The 22,634-nt window shown below is 35.1% G+C and overlaps 1 protein-coding gene across 1 annotated transcript in view; it reads right to left on the bottom strand.

The window, feature by feature from the left end:
* Nucleotides 1-22,634, bottom strand: part of LOC113497548 — a 66,823-nt gene that overhangs the window by 10,541 nt on the left and 33,648 nt on the right. The window contains exons 2-3 of the mRNA XM_026877135.1: nt 12,047-12,255; nt 1,168-1,303 (exon numbers count right to left, since the gene is read on the bottom strand). Of these exons, the coding sequence (XP_026732936.1) occupies nt 1,168-1,303; nt 12,047-12,255 (345 nt within the window). The remainder of the gene's footprint in view (nt 1-1,167; nt 1,304-12,046; nt 12,256-22,634) is intronic.

The following is a 22,634-nucleotide window of genomic DNA, read 5'->3' as shown; positions in this document are numbered from 1 at the left end:
CGCTTTTCACCGACAAGTGACGTAATTATTCTTTGATGCGTTTTACCTTCGTATTTTTTTGTAGTTTAATAAAAACCAAAATAAATTCAATATTTTTACAAATCTATGTTACGGACTTATGATTGTGTTTTGGTCTAATACCCATTTCCATGACCAGAAGTACTCAGTTACAACTAATTCCCTTTATGATTTAACAACAAAGGTTTTCGAGGTTTGAACGTTGACGATATTTTGTGTTCCCGTGGTACAATATTTTTTCCTCTATCTGGCTTCTTTATTCCCTACCTAACCGTACTGGAAGCTAAATTTCCAGATAAATTCTTAAACAGGTGCTGTCTAAATTTAAGGTTTCTAGCTTTAGCAATGCTCGCTCGGCTTTCATAATTCAGAACCGCGTTTTGTATCGTGTAGAGAAAAATTACGTACAAAAATATAAATTCAATACTGGTACCACTGCATAGATTGCAAAATATGACTAGAATAATTTATATAAGTACAAGTTCATTCAATTTCGTTAAAACTTACTCCATTTTGAGTTTTGTGGATAATATTATTGATCATTAAAAAGTTATGTGAGTAGGATAAAATCGAATAGTCTGACAATTCAAAGGGTAAAGTACGATGTACTCCATATTTTTTCCTGATACGCATTATTCGATGGAAAACACTTTAACTGGAGATCTTATTTTTTTCATGAAATTATTTCGGGTTATAAAGCTTGGAATTCAATAGGTATAATTAAGAGCAAAAGCTGGTTTTTAATATAATACGGAGATCATCAATCCGCTTACGAAGCGTACTATACATGGGTATATGCACAGGCGCCATTTGATTTCCAGCGGGATTACATGGCTAAATGGAGGGTTCCTTTAACAGATTTACATACGTACAAAATTCCGCATGGATACCATTTATAACTCTAGAAAATATATTGTTTTTGAATCTACTCTACTTTTTAGTGTAGGCCTTTATCATGGGATTGCATGAAGTACAAGGATCGAAGTTAAAAACAAAAATGGTTGTGACCCAAAGTACACAAAATCGATCTTCCATTGTCACAGTTCCCAAAAAGCTGGTGACCCCTTTGTCTCGCTCGCTGTACAGTTATCAGAGATAATTAAAACCGTCTGTCCTTATTAAAAACTGGGTTACAAAAAATAAACTTACGGAAAACTGTGAGTTGTTTTTCGGTCGAGGCTTTCGTATAGATCGGTGTGTCGAGTGACACCTCGCACGAATAGCTGCCACTCGCTGCGAAATCCAAGTTCTGCAGGATTATAGAGTTCTCCGTCGCTAAGGCGATCTGAAATGTAGCAAACAAGTCAATTAGTTCAGACTTAAACGCGTAACAAGGCACGAACAGGATACGGTTTCATTTTTTAAGGTAGACGTATTTGGATGTTCAGTACTTTGCGGTTGTGACCCCTTTTTATTTTAATGAATCCAGACAAGTAAGACAATATCTAGGTGTATCTATGTGCCTGAATCTTTTAAAGCTTTTATACTCTCATTTTAGAAAAAAACATCCATAACCAGTGTAGTTAGGTACTATCATGAAATAACTATACGAAGAAGTCATTTAACATCTATCTCGCATGTCAGAAAGCTCGTTTATCTTCGGAATGATGATTTTGCCCAGCAATGGAACATTAACTGATTATTGTTACATTATGCGCAAAGAGCATTTCTACCCGTGGTGTGACGTATATCGCTGATGAATGTTAAATTTTCCATGTCCATTAATCGTAGGTATATGTTCCTTTAGGAGTAAGTACAAGCAAATAATATGACTACTGCCCACGTTCTACGTTTGCAAACCTTTATCATAATATTGAATTTTGGTAGAAAATACGATAAATACGATATCCATATAGTGTGGGTATAGTGTATAGTGGTGTTATTTGTTAACCCTTCCTTTCATGTGACGTGGCGGATAAAAAAGTAGGAACATTAACTTAAGTGAAGTACACAACATTCTCATTGACGCCTGCAAACACGACTCTACTTAACAAATGGTCCAAGTACTTATTATGATTACATATTATGAATAGGACGAGAAGTAAGAGGATATTCGGGAAAAGTAATATATTTTCGTGTTAGCTGAGTGAGGTTCCCCGTGAGCAAGACTATGTAAGAGAGTAAAATGAAATCATTTCACATCACTCAAAAGTTTTGCAAGCAAGGACGACAAAAAGGTAAAAGCTAAGTCTAAAATGAACTGTAATAAATCCAAAACACAACAAACTTAACAGGAACAGTTTTTTGAAGTATCTTAGGGAATAATAACATTGATATAGTCCGTAGATACTTGCAACGTGTTGCATGATAACATGGTACATTGGTCAACACTCGGCTTCATAACTTCAATCTATGAAACGAGATACGAGATTACGTCATCACACAACAGGTGTAACAAAGCTTATGAGGCTTTATTGTATAATTAAGTGTTCAAGTCATCACAATTTCTAGATGAATATTTGGGAATAGATATTGTGCTTCGGTGCCGAAACATTTAAACCTAGAAATTTTACAATTTTGTCCGAAAAAAAAAAACAATTATCGATCTGATAAGCTACCTAAGAAATACCAAGACCAAAAGAAATTTATTTTACCCAATTATTCTAATGATTCCAAAATCTTTATCTTTTTAAAGACTGTTTTTGATTGATAAAAAGTTTAGTGTAGCTCTGTCAAAGCCAATGCCAAGCCGAACATGTTTTAAGGCACTCAAATATATCAATGAAGTTCGAAATTCGTAACCTCGACACCACCTTCTGAAACTTTAGTTTTCCCCATATATTCAGAATTCGCTAGATTGACCTGAAAGTGAGGTCGACCTGTTACGCCCTCCTGCGGCGGAATGGAACGAGCAATGTGCATGCAATGGAACCTACCTGAGGCACACCGAATTAATTTAAGTGCGCTTTTGCATTAGGTGTATACAGCTTTATGTTAGCGCACTTTATGGTCTTAATAATAACTGCGGACAGAAGAGTTCATAAACTGGATGAATAAAGGAATATGAAGTTTACTGTTTATGAGAGTAATTGGTGCATATTAGGTTTTATGAATATATTATACATGGCGGAAGCATCAGGAATATAGTAGGATGAATAGTTTCCACACGGCAAAATATACTTCATTCATGAACTAATAAGGGGAGGTAATATCGTTGAATATTTTTTTTTTTAATGTGAACAGTAAAATGTGAACTTAGCAAGTGTAAACCACTTTATTATAAAGTATTGAAAATCTAATCGAACGCCTGGAGGCCTGGCTCTTTAAGATTTAGACAACTTCGTAAAGTTTTGGTAATAGTAGCTTTAAAACCGTTACACGAAAATCAAATAAATCCACGAAAACAATTCAGTATCTAATTTAAAAGATAAGCGTTGTAAATTACATTTCAAACTAAAGTTTTTAAGTGAAAACGTCTCGCAAATCTCCCGTAAAATTATATCCAATGCTGACTAGACAAATTTATGAAATGGTTGTAGTGTCTATACAACTTCGAATACTGCACTTAAACCATAATTAACAGAAACAGCTGTGTTGCTAGTTAGTTTAGTTAGTACATGTTTAGTATTGCCATAAAATGTTGAGGAGAATTCAAAGAAATATCAGTACCCGTCGTGATAACGCTTATAGCCACCTTCGCGTCATGTTTAGTTGTTCCTATTAAACAGGAAACTACTCGGTATATGCCGAAGATTGCCACGTTATTATACTCTTAAATGATAAAATTGTGTTATTCGTTTAGTTAACTAAGTAAAGGAAATTGATTTAAAGTTTGTTTTAAAGATAAATAACGAGCACGCTGTGCACCCGACAAAGTGAGATTTTGCGATGGTAAATAGATGACAGATGCATGTATATCTATAGATAGACATATAACTATAGGAACATTTTATAGGAGCTGTAAGGAAAACCCATAAAATCTGAATGAATGAATGAAATAACATAAAACCCCTTTTCTGTAACCAATAAAGGCTTTCAACATAAAACCATCTCTACATAAAATCATCTCTCATACATCGATAAGGGATTATGATAATAAGTATGTACACATAAGCATAAGATTGTAATTCCGATCACATAACCTTGGTTTACCTACACATAACGGAACACCTGCCTACTTAATTCCCGCACTACATTTTGAACTAATCCTCGCTAATCTCCACCGCACAATACTCGCTAACTGTATTGGGTTGAACCTCGGTAAAGGGATGTCGTACATTGGGGTATGTGACGACACTGGCCTTGCTTAAATCGTCGACGGAAAGGCGTTTAATTCATTAAGATCTATACAATTAGACGGCGAACAAGCGAAAAGGCGGCTGCGGAAAACCTTCCTGTACGGTGGCTATGATTTATACAATGTTCGGATATTGCTTTTAATTAATTTTATTTTTGATTTGACAGGGAAAGAAGAATAGGTCCTGTGAGGAAAATTATGCCCACCACAGAGTACCAACTACTAGCTTGGTATTTGGTTGTGGACTCACTTAGGCATCCAAATTGATAACTATCCCGGAATATGATTCGGTGCTATTAATATTAATAGTTCAAAGTTGCCTTTACGAGTACCACTTTTGATTTGGTAATCCAATACTCATTAGGCTATCACTGATTATTTATTTGTGAAACTCACTGAATAGTTGGTTGTGACCTATCAATCGCCAAAGTGTATTGATTTTTGAAATCGGAACGTATGATCATTGACCGAGTTTTTTATCCTTTGTTGAGTCGTTTTTGTTTGAATAATAAATTAGTATGCGCTTCAAATAGAATCCTTTGTCGGCCTATTTAAATTTTGAATTGAATTTGTAAATGAACCTTTTGTTTTTTTTTATTGTTCGAAACTAAGGAGCAATGCTTTTGATGTATTTCTAACAAGTTTTTATGGTCCATGTTATGGAATAACGTTAATGTGATAACATATGTATAGTTTAGTTATAAACGCCTGAGGTTCTAGCGGCAAGTAAAGTGCATAACTGTGCTTGATTTTTTTTTCAATTGACAGTATTGAAAGTGTTTTGATGAATGCTAATGTAAATGAAATTTTGTATTGTCAACGATGAGTAATTTAGTATAAATATTTTCCCAGTTTTGCTTTAGTAAATAATTTTCCCTAATGTAGTTACGGCTGATTAAAAATGTTTTAACTCGAAATCATGGCCACATTTTTAACCTCATTCGCTCTTAATTTTACCGCTTGCAGTGTGAGATTTATGTTCCAAGGCAGCAGTAAGTGTCGCCGGTAAAATGAACGAAGGTAATAGCTTCGGCCACAGAATAGATCAAACAAACTCAGATGGAGCTTGGGGTGTTTTATGATGCACACCAATACAATGTTTCATTTGAAACACGGCGGTGATACAAGCACTTTAAACTTAAATGTGCTGAGTTATAAACAACGAAATACGAGTGCGGCGAGCGGACAGAACAGTAGCCAGCTGTAGATCCAACTAAAGTCGAATTGTGTGGTAACCCTACGGTAACGTTGACCCGGAAAATTAACTCCGCCCGGGCCATTACCCGGCCGGCACCTACGTCTGTAAATTTTTAAGGTACGTTCACATATTCAGGATCATTTCTGAAAGTGAAAAATATACTTAGTATAATCTTGAGTAGTACACTCACAATCTTGTGAGTACGGTCGCGATCTAAAAGTAGTTTGAATATGACGGTAAAAGTTATATTGCTGCAGGACTCGGCCGAGTGGTTGAAGTATCACGCCGAACCTGCTGAGCGCGACTTATATAATATAATTATAGCGGCTTCGATGCCCGGGTAGGACAATCGTTTGTGTGAATCCACGAATGCCTGAGTTTGGGTGTTTGTGCATGTGACTTGAAGGATTGTGAAAGCCCCCGCGACACTAGTATTAAATAGCGCGTGAGGTGTTTTTTTTTGTTCCCAAACCCTAACGAATCGCTCAAATATTGAATTGACTAGTCAAAGTTACACGTCTTGTCGAACTGATATTCTATTTTGCGGTCTACTATTTAATTATGACTAAATTACTAACACTGACGCAACGCAACATTGTTAAAGCCCTATATAAATAAGTACGTAAATAGATTTAACATCGAACGTGCCGATACCTACGTTATAATTAGTACATAAAATATGCAGCACTCGATAATTCACCGTAAATAGTTTATCAATATTATCTACATAATAATAGTAATCTGTAAACGAATTATGTAGTGTTTTGCGGTGTGATTAACGTTTCTAGGTCAGCATGGGAGTGTTATCAGTTCTCCATATTTAGTACAACAATTTGGCAATTAACGCCATTTTATGTTAATTAATGTAGGCATTAAATCGTATATTTTTCTTTGTACCAAATTCGAAAACGTAAAGCTTCATGTTCAACAATGTAATTAGATGATTACTTTAAGCGTGATATTTAATTGTGATGTCAACTGCAAATGAGATTAATCTGTATAAAAGCTTGTAAAATCTCTGGTATTAAAATGTTTTAATTAAGTCCTACACGTCGATAAATATGGCGCTCATAATTGGCGGTTGTACCTTGAACAAGGCTACGTTGGTAATGATTAAAATGTTTTCAGTTTTAACATTTCGGAATATTGCAATCAAATACTGTCAGCAGATTTATTCCGGTTCATCGATCCAGTTTGCGCGAGCGTAATTCAGTTAGTAGGTATCTGTTCATGTGTCAGGGAAACTTTTATGAGTGTTTGTGACAAAGTAGCTTTTAAATGCATGTTTTTTTTTTGAATTTTAGCCGCTTGTAACTCGAACATAAAGGTAAATGATCCGTCAGGTAAATGGTCTTGATTCTGATACAGTTTCAGCATGTTTCTTTTAAAGGAAGAATGAATTTTCATCTTTGATGAAGCGGCTTGAGATCAGTTTTCAGCCTCTTATATGACCATTTAATTAAAAAAAAAATATGAGACAAACATTAAAAAAAAGGGAACTTGGAACATAATCTCGTTACACAGATTTGAATACACGTGACTACTAGAACCTCCGTGGCTGGATGGCAAGAAAGTAAACTGAAGTCTTAATATAAACCCATTTAATATGCATACATTGCCTCTCTACGAAGAACTTCCGCTACATCGTAGATTAGCAAGCATTAATCTCGCAAGCGGGAACTCTGTACTAAAGAAATATTCACTCTTCAGATGCAGTTTGTCGAAACACAACTTATTACATTATTATATCCAAATAATTAAGCTAGATTCTGCTTTTTTATTGTTTAAATTTAAACATTCCGCTGTCATAAAATCATGATTACTTTGAAAAGGAAATCGGCAGGCACTTTGAAGGACGTGGGAATTCTTATGACATTCACTATGAAAAAGAAAATATCGTGAGGCGGATTCATAATTATTTATTGATCGAAAATCACAATCTCATTACCAAGAGATGATACACCGTTGTTAAAAAATAGCGACTCCTGCAATAAGGATTATAATCCTTGTGTCGCGGGGGTTTTACAAACATTGAAGTCACATGCACAAAGACACCCAACATTTCTACAGAAAGTACAATTTTTGTAGAAAAAATGAGTTCTTATTTTTGTAGGTTTAATTGACATGCACAGAAGCATTTATAAAACCACGGTCTCTTGTGTTTTATGCCTGTAGACCAGTTATATATGTTTGTTAAATTAGGTCTCGTCTTCACCATTGTATTGTAAGCGTTATCAAGGCGTTTGTCAGTAATTAGATCGTTGTCAGTTAGCACCAAGGGGCTCGTAAGGTCTTGTGTGCCCTGTGTACCGTATTGAAGTGTATAACTGTTTATTGACACACTAAAGTGTATACTCTAATTAAATTTAATTGAATTAAATATAGTTATTTGAACTGTTTAAGTTTAAAGTATAGTTATGTTTTGTCTCAGGTGGGCACTTATTGAGGTTGGAACTCTTAGTTTTTGGAGATGATTAATTAACCAGAATATGTATTTTATATAGTTTAATTGGATTTTAGAAATAAAAAAACACACTTAGGGATATGACGTATTGTGTCATAATTGTCTGGAGGTTTTACCGCCTTGGAAATACGTTAGTACGCCTTGCAATCGTTACGATTTAAATAGTGAGAAGTCGCGATTTACTACAGTGCCTTTTTTGAGATGGTGGTTCACCTCCATTTATGGAGTAAATGCCTCTCTTCCTATACAAGATGATTAATAACTTAGGTTCCCAGCACGCTTACCATCAAAACTGGTTTGGCCATTTTATTGATTGAATTGGTACTATCGTACCAAACCAATTTTGAGTACTGTTATATTTTGAGTATTGATAGCCGTCGATCAAGCGTAATCTCGTGCGTCTGATCTCATAGCACCAACTCCATCTGAATTCAGGAAGATTCAAACAGAACTCGAACTATGTGCATGTTATTTGTATTCTTCTGAAACCCCCGAAACACAAGGATGAAACTCCTTAGTGTCGGAGTCGTTTCTGAACAAAAGCAAAAGAAAGTAAGCCCACAGGCCAACCTTAAGTGAAGAACAATTCGAAGTTTACTTTTCATAGGAAATTTAAGCCAAAATCACTTGTTTCATCCCTTGACTCTGTGTGAAAGTTCCAGAGTCACCTGTATATAATAAAGACCTTAAGTTGTGTTATGACGCCCACGGGAATAGGAAAGGGTGTCCGGAGCATGATTAATACCTGTTACGATCCTTACTAATATAGTACTTGGTAAAGCAGAACTTATTTCTTGACTCATCATAGTATATACAAACAAAAATCATATACCTGAGTTTATGTATGAATAATACATAAACTATCCAATTTTTATTAACAGCAACGCTTTAACACAATTTTTATTAACAGCAACGCTTTAACTCAAGTGTCAAATTGACGATTTTTTTTTTAAGAAATCCATCAATCAATTTCTCTTTCTCCCTCTTCTCGGACAGGAGAATGGGTTACTCTTCAAACATCTTCAAAATTTCAGCTTAGTTACCAAGCCACTGAACAGAATAAATCGAACAACTAATTTAAAGTCTCGGTTTTAATTTACCGAAGCAAAATGTTCAACACAAAAGTGTTATATTTTAATTAAATACTTTAATACTATATTCCGCGGAAATTATTACGCGGTACTTTTTGTTGCTACTTTGAGCGGCTCCCAGCCATAAATAGACGCTAACTTTGTTTCTTGGTTAAAATATTTTCAGTTGATAGTAAAGTTATATCATTTCTGAATAATCTCATCGGCTAAGATAAAGCGGGTGTTTTTGATGGCTGATTTTAAAAAGAAAAAGATTTAAGTCTTTCAAGTTCCATTTTTGAAACGTTTAATTTGTTTTTTTGTTTGCCATTTTAAATAGCGTTGGTTATTTAAACGTTTACCCTAGCTATGAATCAACCATGGCTTTGTAACCAAGGCTTTTCAGACAGTGTTCCTTTTCAATGATTTTAGCCCGATATTAGAGTAGCAGCACAGTTTGACCTGACGCTTTGTTCTTTGTTCTCATGACTGGACTGCCAGGCTGAAGTAAAGGATTTTTTGCCTGCATTGTACGTGATTGCAACAATTTTTAATGAATCCGGATCAAGTTTTTGCGGTTATGCCCGCCACTAAGGACTCTGCAGATGAAGTTTCTTCGCTTCTTTTTAACTGTTCTTGAACGTTCATAAACAATCCTCAATCTCCTCGCAGTACTTACTCTTAGTTGGAGCTATGTTAGATAGGTATAAAGTTTGTAGTAAGTGTTTTGCGTATTACGTTCAATTTACAAATAATATTAGTTCTCCAAGTAAGTACTTAGAGAGTATAAGGTTCTCCAAACTGGTAATAATAAATTTCCATAGAGATTTCAGACCACATTTACACTTAAAAACAAAAAGTAACTATTGTTTTGAATATACGTAGAGTTTAGCACGTATCTAGCTCAAAGTACCCATTTGTTTGCTCGAAACTTGCATAAACTAATTAATTAAGTTGCTAAGTATGTTAAATAATAGTGCAGCGGCGAAGGTAAGAATGTTTTTATTCAAAATTTCACGTGAATATAGTTACAGTGAGGTAATTATAAAAGGTTAACGGCAGAGCGTAGCATGTCGTCTTTTCACGGCATTCTGTTAGTTTAACCCCCTACCGACGGTTACTTAATAATTATAGAGGAAAACCAACAACACCTCATGCAGTCAGCTTGATTGCAATCTTGACCGGATCAACATGCAGGTAGCTGGGCGGCCAATTATATTACCCGATACTTGTACCGTTTAATCGAAAATAAGCGTTGAATGTCCGAACGGGAGACTCGACGGCTACTTTAATTACAATTAAAACTTTACTATATTGCTGGTAAACTTTAGTGGGTTTCTTGAATATTGTTCTTATATTTCCAACGGACTGAGTAACAGTTGATTTGACAGCATGTCTAGCGCCGTTGTTTCTGCTTCATCTTAAGGTTGTTTGATACAAAATGTTTTACCATTACGTCCTGTGCACAACTAATGCCTATTAAGTAAAAATAACCAGAATAATCCGATTAACCTTTCGACATGTGAATTAAAGATGGCGGTAACATTTTCCATAAAACTAAAAGTTAAATGGAACTCTTAAAAGAATCGCAGTCAAGTAGTTTCATAAAATCCGTATTAGGATTTAATATTTTATAAGACTTATTTTAGTTCGGGACCGGGATAAGAATCTAAAATTCTTATTTGCAAAGATGGTATCCCATTAAATATTAATAGCACACCTTGGTTGGTAGAAAACATCCATAACATGATTAATTCTGATATCTGTACGCTACGTTTGTTTAAACCTTTGCAACCCAATTAGTAGAAAAATATTGGAAATGGAGTCCAAAATGGCTGTCGGTTGTCAAACTTTTGACATGAATGACATTTATGACGCACAGCAACGCCTGTCATTGGTATTCAACAGACGAGGCAATAAATATGTCGAGCTTGCTCCCACACATGACCTTTACTCTGAATAGATCTATCAGAATCTATGGAGTAAGCTTATACGAAGGCTTTTTTGATTCACTTAACTATTCACACTAAGCTACAAAACTAAATGTTCAATTAGGATTTGTTTAAATCTTAAGGAGTTTTTTAATCCTGTTAATGTTTATTCACATTTATTTATACCCTTCTACAATATCTGTCTGTCTAATCGACAGTTAAAAGACGATCGAGGTTAAGCAACTTGTCATTAATTTGATGGGCAACTAATTCTGTTTGCAACTGTTTTTCTTAGTTGTATTTGTACGGGATAGTAGTTAGTGTCGCAAGTCTGACTTAGGTGCACTTTCCCATTTTTTTTTCTATTATGTAAATTCAACCTCAGCTTAGTAGTAAGGTCTCAACTGTCTACTACTATATGCATCGATCAAATACCTATTCGATCACAAATACGGGAAATATAGTTATAATACCCAAAGCACAATGATACATCAACATAAATCGCTAACAGAATTGACTCGGGACCCCTAGTCGATTAATTAGGAGAGCGGCTAGTTTATTGTTGCCTTTGTTTGAACGGGCTCGGCTTCATGCTAACTGGGGGCCTACCATCACCTCTTGAATCATTAAATATGTTCTATTGTAGAAGTGAGAAAGAGACGACGCTCTACGGCGTAGCTTGCCATCTTGCTTCAACAAAAGCAACGGTACTGTATTAGAGATAGGAGTAGGCCCCAGTGCTCGTCACGAGTCTTCATTACTGTGACTGAGTGGGAGCTTTGCAGATCGGGCGTGAGTTTTGTTACGTGGGGTAATGTCATAAATATGCATTACGGTCCACTCGCTGCAACTCGTGAGGGATGAATCTTACTGCGACATCTAAGCGACGCTGAACAATGATTACAGAACTTCATGTTATTATCATATTTGATCCAGATATTTTACAAACTGAAAGTAGTTTCTGTATCTTTAGAGCTAAATAATATAACATAGTAAAAATAAGTACAAACTAAAAATGGTTTAAAATTTCGCAAACAAAGAAAACAACATTTTATTCAGAACCATTTAACCGGCGATAAAGCTTCTGTTACAGCTAAAGGATTCAAGGAATGTGCATTATTCACTTACATTGAGCACGGCGCCGGGGGTAGTAAAGTTTCTATAAGGCGGTTTCCTGTCCCTAATGTACTGGAAGATTTTGGTGCCGTGCCGGAGGAAGACCACTTTGTCAAGGAGATGGGGCGGCACGTCGTGCACGCAGCGGAGCCGCACGGAGCCGCCGCGGGCCGCCCACCGCTCCATTTGTAACTCCACTCGCACCTCCGTGTGACCGCGCACTGGAAAACAACACCAATATCACTGACTGCCGACTGCCGACGTCCAGTTTATTTAGGCTCCAGAATCATGGAGTATTTCATAGGGTTATACGGAGGTAATGTTAGAACAATATTGCACTTGAGATAACACAACATTTGAAAACGTCTTCGGAAATATCCAAGCCTTTGACGGTATATTTGAGGTGTTCCTGTATTCAAACTCACGTCTATGTCTATTATTATATTGTTAAACGCGGTTCATGCTACAACGACTTTATTAAGTAACTCGAATAGACAGGTGTATCTGATGAAAACATGCACCTGTAATATAGGCACGCACTGTAAGTATATCAACGCGCGCTTTGCACGCACCCGTCACAGGCACAACATTGTCCTTTTTTATGACCTTTGTCACGTTTTTCAGAAATTGCGTCGGCTCCCTTTCTGTTCCCACGATCTAAGAAAACCCATGCCATTTCCTACGTTTTATTTCCATTGTATTTTGAACTCTTTTCACTTAGATGTAAAGTTCTAGGTAGTTGTTGTTTGGTTGTACGAAAATGTGTCTTTGTTAGTAGGTAACATTGTCGGGTGCGCCTCAGTAAACTCAAGGTTCATGACAACACGTTTTATACTTGGTATTATTGTGTGGTGGGTAATGTGAAAGTATACTGTAAACCGGAATAATTAGAATAGTACTCAACCGCGGCAGTTACGTTAAAATACGTGAAGAACTTCGCACCCGTTCGTACTTTCTTTTGATTTTAATCAGAAATTGGTTTAGGAAAAATCCTATAAAGTTGTAAGGGGCGCTGGTGTTTGTTTCCGCCTACGCAATTTTCCTTGAATCTGAACGTGGGAAGAAATTACGATGAAATATAATGTGCAATCAAGTGAAATGGAAGAGCTCTATGAAAAAGCTCGCATCCTTCTTGCGTGCCATAAACCATTCCCGGCAGTTTTATGGTTTGCACGTTTTATGATTTTCACTGCTACATTGCAACCTTAGTTGGTACGCCGCGGCACAGTAGACGCTGCCTAATTATTTTATTATTCAAATGGGAAATTGTAGAGTTTAATTAGCATTTTAACGTAATGAAAGCTGTATGTTTCGTTATATGCTATGAACTACCGTCTAGATTTTAAACTACGTTTGAATATGCTTCGAGCGAATTATTAAAACTAAGTTCTACATTTTTAACATGCATTTTTATTTGTAAATCCCGTATTCAGGTATCTGTATTCTGTTCCGTTGTCTGTCGTTTTAATACGTGCCCAGTCAGCGTCCTACATTTGAAGAGGGTGTTACTAATAGCCAGTCTCCATTAGGTAGCGAAGAAAAAAGTTCACAGCGAATATTTTATTCCCGCAGCCTGCGTTTATTAGTAATGAAATGATTAATAATAACGAGTTTTAGCGGAGCAAGGAGTTCATTACAAATGTACATAACACGATTAGGCTCTTTACTTTGCGAGACAGACTGATACGAATAATCTTTTAAGGTTGAACACACCGGCTAAGGACCGACGTTATCTTAACACTTAAAGTTAAACGACGTTATTAACTTAACTGTAATGTTATGTAGGCTTCACCTGTAAATTTTTGAATAAGAGCGTTCGCGTTAAGGGGATCGGGTGTGTTGAAATGCTAAATCACGATACTGACTTCATAGATTTTAAACTTAATTCTACGGTATCGTTACAATATGTCTCATTTTCCCAATATTAACTTTTGAGTTCCAATATATTTACATATTTTATTTTCGATGTTACTGGCCAAGAATCTATCTTAATCGATATTTTTCTTAAGGTCATTTATCAATATGCCATCTTAAATTATCAAATAAAAATGTTCTCGTAAAATCTCAAGGCGATATTTCTAAAAATAATGTAAACCAAAACGTACGCTAGATGGCGCTGCGAGTGTGTGACTAACATAATTACAATAACTCCTCATGAACGTCCACTATGTGACAGTGGGAACTATGAAAGAGAGCCCTATTTCTCTCGGCCTTCACATCCAACACGATAAGTCTGTAAATAAAAGGGCAAATATCCGCGAAAAGGAGGTTCTATTTCGGTCTGTGTATGTGTACATACTTTCTGTTATTTGTTCATACACTAATAATAATCTGGACTAATATTATGAACCATGAGGAGGTTTGTTTGTGATGTTGTCGCACGTAATCTCAGAATGGAAGCGATTTTGGAGTTTTCTTTTTTCAATTGAATGGAACTTTTTATGAATAGCGGCTTTGTGTGTATTAACGGGAAAATTCAGTCATTTGCTTGTGTTAAGTGGTTTCGTATCCATTTGGATACGATTGCAATTAGATATTGGTCGAAATGAAGGACTTCTCAATTGATTATCCAATATCTTATCATGCAGAGTTTACTAAAATCTGACACAATCCGAGACACAGACATTTACCACAATAGCAAAATTATTCATACTTCATACTTCTGTCTCGGATTTTACCCATGTCTGTTCCGCGCGAATTGAGGAAACAAAAAACTTAAAGAATTTAAGGTAAAATTCAACACGAAATTCTATCAAAACCGTCCGAACAGTACAGTCGTGAAAATGGAACAAAACGACAGTTATTTTCGTGCGGATTTGGTTACGTAATACTTTGACACCACTATAAGTTGACCCCTGGTTCAGTTATATACCGTATTATTCATGTATCTATGTGATATGTTACGGTAGTTTGCTAACGTGTGAAAAACACAATGAGGGGAACATTACACGCACATTCTAAATATAGGAAACCATCGTTATAGATATGAACCAACCGTGCGATAATACGTAGGGTGCTAACAAAACGTCAGGTGATAACGACTATCATAAAGAAAGAGCAATCGAGCTACGTGTTGAAGCTAGAACCTGGAAGAGAAACTCGCAACAAAATAACAATATGGCTGGATGCAATTTTATAAAATTTTATATTTATAAATTATTTATTTTCCATTTGTTTTATGCCATAACAACATACTTTACCGTTTTATACATCATGACAAAAGAATTCAATTGTTTCTTAAAATTTCGAATCGTTGGTGTCAATTCCTTCACATGACAAAGAGTTGAAAGCTAATAGCGTCAGTGGGAGCACAGTAAGTATTAAGTTAAACATAATTGATGTTGACTATCAATATAATTATTAATCCTAAAAAGCAAATTGATAGTAATCGGCACAATTGGGTTCAACCTACGTGAAGTAGTCTAAAAATAAAAACATAATTAAAATTTGAGTAAAGGCCAAAGTATGAATTAGATGTTAACATTATAATGGATATTACGTTGGTTTTAATAGTATTATCCGGTGTCGAAATACCGATAATCTTGAATTATTATAAGCTCTATTCGAAGTTGTTCTTGAACTCCCGGTTAAGAAATATTTAACACTAATTGATATATGTGTACTTATAGGATGTTATTTCGGGCTTCATAATTATCCTGTTATTGTAGCTGTCTATTACTTTTATAACTTTCGAAATTGGTTTAGTAATTTCCTAGATTACACCCTACAACGCGTCGTAAAAGATTTTACGTCTTTATAATTTAAGTATAGACAAAATTATGATAGAAATACTTAAAAGAGCATATGTTTTCATACAAATATGTAGAACCTTTGAAGTTGTTCCTGCAAAAGGAGTGTTGTTCTCGTCACGCACCGAGACACACAAACATGACACCATTCGTCATTCGCCTGACAGACCTAGCGTTCCAGATTTATTGGCGGTAAATGCCATTTGACGCTGTCATTCATAGCCATAATACCCTTGGACGGAGCTTTTTTAAGAACTCTATCAGATTGCGAGTATTATATTGAAAAAATAAAGTCATACGTGGTGAAACGTAGTTTTAAAATTTGTCTAAACATGGGATAGCTAAAAATCTCTTACAAATTTCGAAGCATGTTTACTTTTTCCTGGCCAATAGACTAGACTCGGATCTCTAAAAATGGAAGTTACAAGAATAATTTAAGAAATTCTATAATTGTAGCGCTTAGGCAGAGAAATATTGCCGAAACAAATCTGCTTAAGAATCAGTCTTACAAATTGCCGAAACTAATTTCAGCTCTTGCAAGGAGAAAATTTTCTTTCAACAAAGAAATTGTCTGTTATGTTTGTCTTCCATTCACATCACGTCCACCAGCCTCATCAAACTAGTTTACTAATTTATGTTCATATTTTATTGAAGCATTCAATACACAATGGCTGGTGATAGAATATTCTCCGCAACGATTGCTGGTGTAAGACGGGAGTACGGGACACGTCAATATATGGTTAGCAATTCATTAATCTACATTGAAGTGCGTCTCACAAAGGCCATTGTCTACGAGACCAATAGAAATCACCGCTCCACATTCGAAATCTATTTAGTTTCCGAATAAAAGTACAATCTCGCCCACGATTATTAATATGAAATGCGAGGATTCATTATGCAAATGTGTCTGTTTCCCTTGATTTTACAAAGCGGTTGAGTGACCTATTACGGTACAAAAGTGAGGTCACTCGGTTACATCACACATTTCATTGTTCTACAATCAAATTAAATTCTCTTCACGCGGTAGTTTCAGCGTTGTGGGAGTGTTTTATTAATAGTGCATATGGGGCTAAAAACCTTTACGGACGAACGTTTTTCAGTTCGAATGTTTCGAAACATAACGTAACAGAGCTCACCTTTATTTGTTATTGTTTAGTGACAAATGTGAACGTAGCAACAGCAGACAGTGATAAATTAATGGCCAGTGTCCTGCAGACAAGTGTCGAGTTCCCGCCATCCTATGATCTTACATTAGTAGCTTGTGTTAGTGTTGCCAGCTTTCTGCTAAGTCAGCTTATGTCGTTCTGTGGTCGTATTGAATTATATATAACCTTGTAAGAACGCTCTAAGATGAACATACGTGTTATTCGACTTGAAAAGAATTCTAGCTTGGTTTTATGTTACGTATTGATGCTTGCACTTTTGTTAACGGAATACGTGAACGAGTTTTACAGTTTTATGTTGCTTACGTTTCAAGATTTTAGGTTTGAATTTAAGACATTGTAAACTTAATATCACTAGAAAGTTTATGAGACAATTTTTAACTGTCGTAAAAGAAAATTCATTAATTAGTTGGTAAGCTAAACGGCCAACTGTCGCGATTTCTTTTACTTGTCCGAAAAACAAGCGACGTATAATATACTAGCTGTAGTCCGCGACTTCGTCCACCTGGGTTATAGTTATGATTTAGGTATACCTGCCCGGTTTTTTTTACACTTTCCATTGTATCTTAGCTCTTATTAGTCGCAGCGTGATGGTTTATAGCCTTCCTCGATGAATGGTCTATTCAACACAAAAAGAGTTTTTCAATTTGGACCAGTAGTTCCTGTGATTAGCGCGTTCAAACAAACAAACTCTTCAGCTTTATATATTGGTATAAGTATATAAGTATATAGATTTCCCAAGTAAATTAACTATAGGCATTCTTCTACAAATTATTGGCATTATGAGTTTTAAGTTACTATAGAGTATTCGGAATCCCAACTCTTCAGCCTAAGGTTCTAAAATTAGGCTTCGTTTTCAATCATGTTACACAGACTCTGATATCAACACGTACCTAAAAAAGCGGTAGATACTTGGAAAATAAAATCATCAGGTATGGGAGACTTATATCGCCCTGTATGCGAAGTCCCTTCATACTAATTCGTACATTTATTAACGTGACAGTTTAACGTTTATACACGAATTATTCATAGGCGAAGGTATGCTTATGACCACAATGGCCGAAGGTTTTTATGTAATGAATTATAAAGGCACTGTGTTCAGAGCACGTGGATTTAATATTCTATACAATAAAACACTGTACAATCGTAAAACCTTTCTGGTTTCATTAAAACGGTAATTTGTTGTTTTCCAGCTACTTGGAAATATTTTTATGAAACATGTAGGTACACATTAAAAATATTTATGTTCAGTTATTTCTTTACATCTCTGTCTAGTTAAATATGATTGTAAATGTTTACTTTTATTTAGAATATATTTGTTCATTAGTTTGTCAAAATACTTCTGTAAATGTATTTCGCTTATGTAAGTTTGCATTTTTATTTAACCTTGTTTAAAACATTACTATACAGTACTTATAACCTCTACATTTGAATTTGTCTTTTTACCACTACTTAAAATTTCTCCGTCATTGATAATCTTGCTTCCGTACCAAGTTTCAATCAAGGAATCTGTTAATGTTTAGAAAAATGTGTTCTCATTGAGCAACTATTAAAATAATATGTTCTCATTGAATAACTATACACTTAAACCACTAAAATGAAATCATCGCTACACCTAATGAAGCAACAATCAAAAGATAAAAGTATCATAATATACGTGTTAGGGAGATAACGAATTCCCAAAAGATTGTGTTGTATGTGCTTCCGTTCAAACTTCACAAACCAAAATAAATATATACTACACGGTCGTATCACACGTACATTTGGTTCGACCCGTTTCGCAACACTCATTCATAATTTAAAGATCAATGTCTCTCTCAGGCTACAGGGTAACAGGTATGTGGGTATATACCTCGCAATACATTACACTCACACAAGCACAAAAACCAGCCTAAAACAACTAACGAATGTTTACTCACAAGATTGCATACACAAAAAATAACTACATCCTTTTTATAGATACCTATTGGACGCAATGACAATAAAAAAGATGTAAAAAAACAGGTGGCTACATATCTTAGACGATGCCCTAGAGAGCCATAAGGGGTTGTCCCTTCCAGAGAGTAAACCTTTTCCGAGAACATTTATTTAGTTAGGAGAAATAAAAGTATATTTATATGGTTCGATATTTAAATGCTATTATTGATTCAATCATAATAAAATATTGGTCTTACTTAAACTTGTTTTTTTTTACCATCTCTATAACATTGAATGCAATAAAGTATTATATAAGTAATGTCCGTTGTATGAGTCGTGAAAGACGGAGTTACTTCTAAATAACCTCGCGAAACTTAGCTCCTACTTTATTTACATGTCGACTTGATTTAGCCATTTCACGTATTTACGTCCCTGTCCGTTTTTATACACTTCGAAACAATGATCAAAGTCCGCTTTCAACAAAAGTTTAAATAATTGAAAGGAGTTTTTCCGCCGCTACCAAATAAAGCTCGTGGGTGGGACAGTTGCTTTCAAAGTTTTTATTATAAAGACGTGGGTTTGAAAGTTTAAATGAGTAACTTACTGTAATTGAAAGTCACATTAACTTCGAGCCAGATTTTCAATCCTCTTAATAATTTGATATTTTTTCTACTAAAGTTTAAAACCTGAAAGACAATGAATAGATCCTAATTGAAGAAAAAAAAATAGGAAACGTTTTTTTAAATAAATACTAGCTGTTCCGGCGAACTACGTTCCTCCTAACAGTCGATGATCACAGTGGAGACAACATTTCTCAGACCTACTGAATACGCATATAAAGTTTGGTAAAAATCGGTAAAGCCGTTTCAGAGGAGTACGGTAACTAACATCGTGACTTGGGAATTTTATATATTAGAAGATAATCCAACTAATCAGTGTCATGATCATTTACTGTGTAAAAATAACAAGATTTAAATTAAGGTAACAAGAATATCTGGTACTATATAGTGGTATTTCGTAGGTCTGTGTTGCCAGCTAAGGCGCGGTACACTCGACCTATATTCTGAGACGTCCCTACACGGATTGTATCTGTTTTTGATGCAAATATCTTGTGTGTTGATGCAGTCTTTATGAACACAATGCGAGGCAACTCCGCCTTGATTATTATTAAAGTTTTCCCCGAGTAACAACTTACCTATTTCGTGTTGTTATTTCATGCTAAATGTGGAATGTTTTGCCGAATAATAGACTGGTATTGCCGAATTTCAAGCTAGGTATTTTGATGTTTAGAACAATTGAGGGTGTCTATGGATTGCAGCGTTTTGGTAAATGCATAATACATGTTTGAATTTGATTTTGTATCTGCATTTCTATGGGAATTTAGAATTTACTGTTTATATTAATAATTTTTAATTAAATTCTAAAGTAGGATACGACTCGTTAATATATAAGAGTTTTCTTCTCATGTTATGGATAGATTTTGATTCACAAGAGATAGTTCAGTTTTGTAAAGGAGACCGCAACTCTTCGCTAGCCGGAGAAACGCGATGAAGAAGAAGAACCGTGTAGGTACCTATAGTTAGGCTTTTGTTTTTCGTATCCTCTATATTTAGTACCTTCTAATTACAAACTAAATCACTCCTCTATCAAACCCGACGAAAGCTTAAACGCGGATAAAAATATTATTAAATTAAACGGAAGGTATTTTCGCGCTTAGTTAATTTTGATTGAAGTTTTTTAAACAGGATAAAAATATCTTCTTAGTCTCTTTGTACGCTTCGTTTAATCAATCCGTTTTTCAAGCAGCTTTTAAAAAGGCCGAAAATAAATCTTAATCGGCAAAAGATTGGAATTCTTAGATCTTATTATGAAAGCCTTATTACTTTGATATATGGATGTAGGCAGGTACTCTCTGAATAGATTTGTATATTTCTAAGGCGTAGCAAGTTTTAAGGTAAAAATCTTACTATTAGTAGTAAAAGAAGGGTTTACTCGCGCGAATTTATCGGGATCGCCCAACTAGTTTCTGAGCCAACCGGAGTCCTCATTCAGAATTCTAAAAATCATTTGAGTTAACATTATAAAGCAATTAGAAATGTAGACCTCAAAATTTTCGTAATAATTCTAATGATTTGAAATAATTCTATAACAAAACAGAGTCGATGGAAACCGCAGCCGTCAAGGAGAAGTACAGTTTAATTTGCATATTTATTTTTGTAACGAATAACTTACAATATATCTCTCAAAATTCGCAGCAATCTCGTACACCTATTGTAATTATAAATGAAAGGTGATTTAACAAAGTTATAAAAATATATTACAGTTTATGAAATACTCCAGTTTTACTAAAGTTAATGGAAGCAGATTTAATAATATGTGAACTTTATTGCTGAATTTTATACATTTGCACTTTTATACGATCTCGTAAGTTGTAACCGAAATCTTAGGGATAAATTCATTCGCTTCTAAAAAATAAGTGACACCAAAAATACAGTATAATTGCGAGAAACAGTTATTTCTTATCTCAGAGGAGCGAATCACATTTCACTTTGATTGGAAAGAAAGTTCGAAGACCCTAACTATGCAATAACGTAATAACTTGACTTTTCTTCTTCTTCTAGAATTTTCTTTGAAGAACATACCTGCAATAATTCGTAAGACACAATTAAACATGATCCGGTTACAAAGCCGTACACTCGTTCAAAAGTAAGATAATTTTCGATGATAACGCCGGATGGCATTCGTGATTTGAATTCGTAAAACCGAGTGTCATCTGTCATAAACCCTCTTACTTCGAGTAAGGAGGTCCATAGTGTCTAGATAACTTCGGCTCGAGCTGGAAAATGAAATGTCGACTCCACAGACTTCACAGTCAGAGAGCTACTTAAATAAAATGAACTGGAGCATCTCCAAAAATTTAAGCATTCATTATTTTTTTTCCATTTCACGAGTGCGGTCATATTCTGTTGCGGGTCAAGCAGTTTTCAATCTTACATAAGTAAGCAGCTTTAACGACCCCTTGAGGGTGGCTTTGAATATGTAAAAGGATACACCTGAATAATTTCATTTGATTACTTTTCCGTGTTTAAAGCGTTCCTATCGATTTCGGTGAGTATAGGATTCCTTAGAAATTATGAATGCGGATAAGACGTACGTAGTCGGACTTTGTACAACATGCTGTGTATTGAAAAAAGTAAATGAGTTACAAGATTTTAGAGTGTAAATTTTATCAATATCATCGTTTTCGGTACAGATAAAGTTGAACCACCCAGATCGAGTTTTGGTTTACACATGCAATTTAAATGAATAAGTTATTTTAGCCATTTGATGGTTTGGCTCCGGTGCAAATTGAACGGAGTGCAGAAACAGACTACATTGTGTATTAATGGATTCAGTTCTATAACACTAGTCGGTGCCATTTTGTCGAAGCTACTCGCTATTTGCGTCTGGTCACGTAATCTGTCTAGATATTTTTCTAGCTTTCTGATTCACGCTGGCAAATTTTCTAGCAAAATGAACCCGTATTTTCTACTTGAACTATTTTTACAATGAATATCTGATAGTTGGGAGTAAGACACGAATACTATTAAACTAAAGAATTCCTTCACTTGGGTTTATTTATAATAACTTATTTTCAAGTGTCGTTAAATTTTTATTAAAATTTGAATTCTTTGTTACAGCATTAAAAAATATGGTAAAAGAAAATAATTATGGCGCGTCTTTTTCGTCGCTTTTTAATGAGCAATTCCTCAAGTTTAAGCGGGCTCAAGA

The sequence above is a fragment of the Trichoplusia ni genome, chromosome 9, assembly GCF_003590095.1.
Source record: "Trichoplusia ni isolate ovarian cell line Hi5 chromosome 9, tn1, whole genome shotgun sequence".
In the NCBI taxonomy this organism is placed as follows: domain Eukaryota; kingdom Metazoa; phylum Arthropoda; class Insecta; order Lepidoptera; family Noctuidae; genus Trichoplusia; species Trichoplusia ni.
The sequence above is the reverse complement of the archived record's forward strand: the minus strand, read 5'-3'. Positions and strand labels throughout refer to the sequence as shown.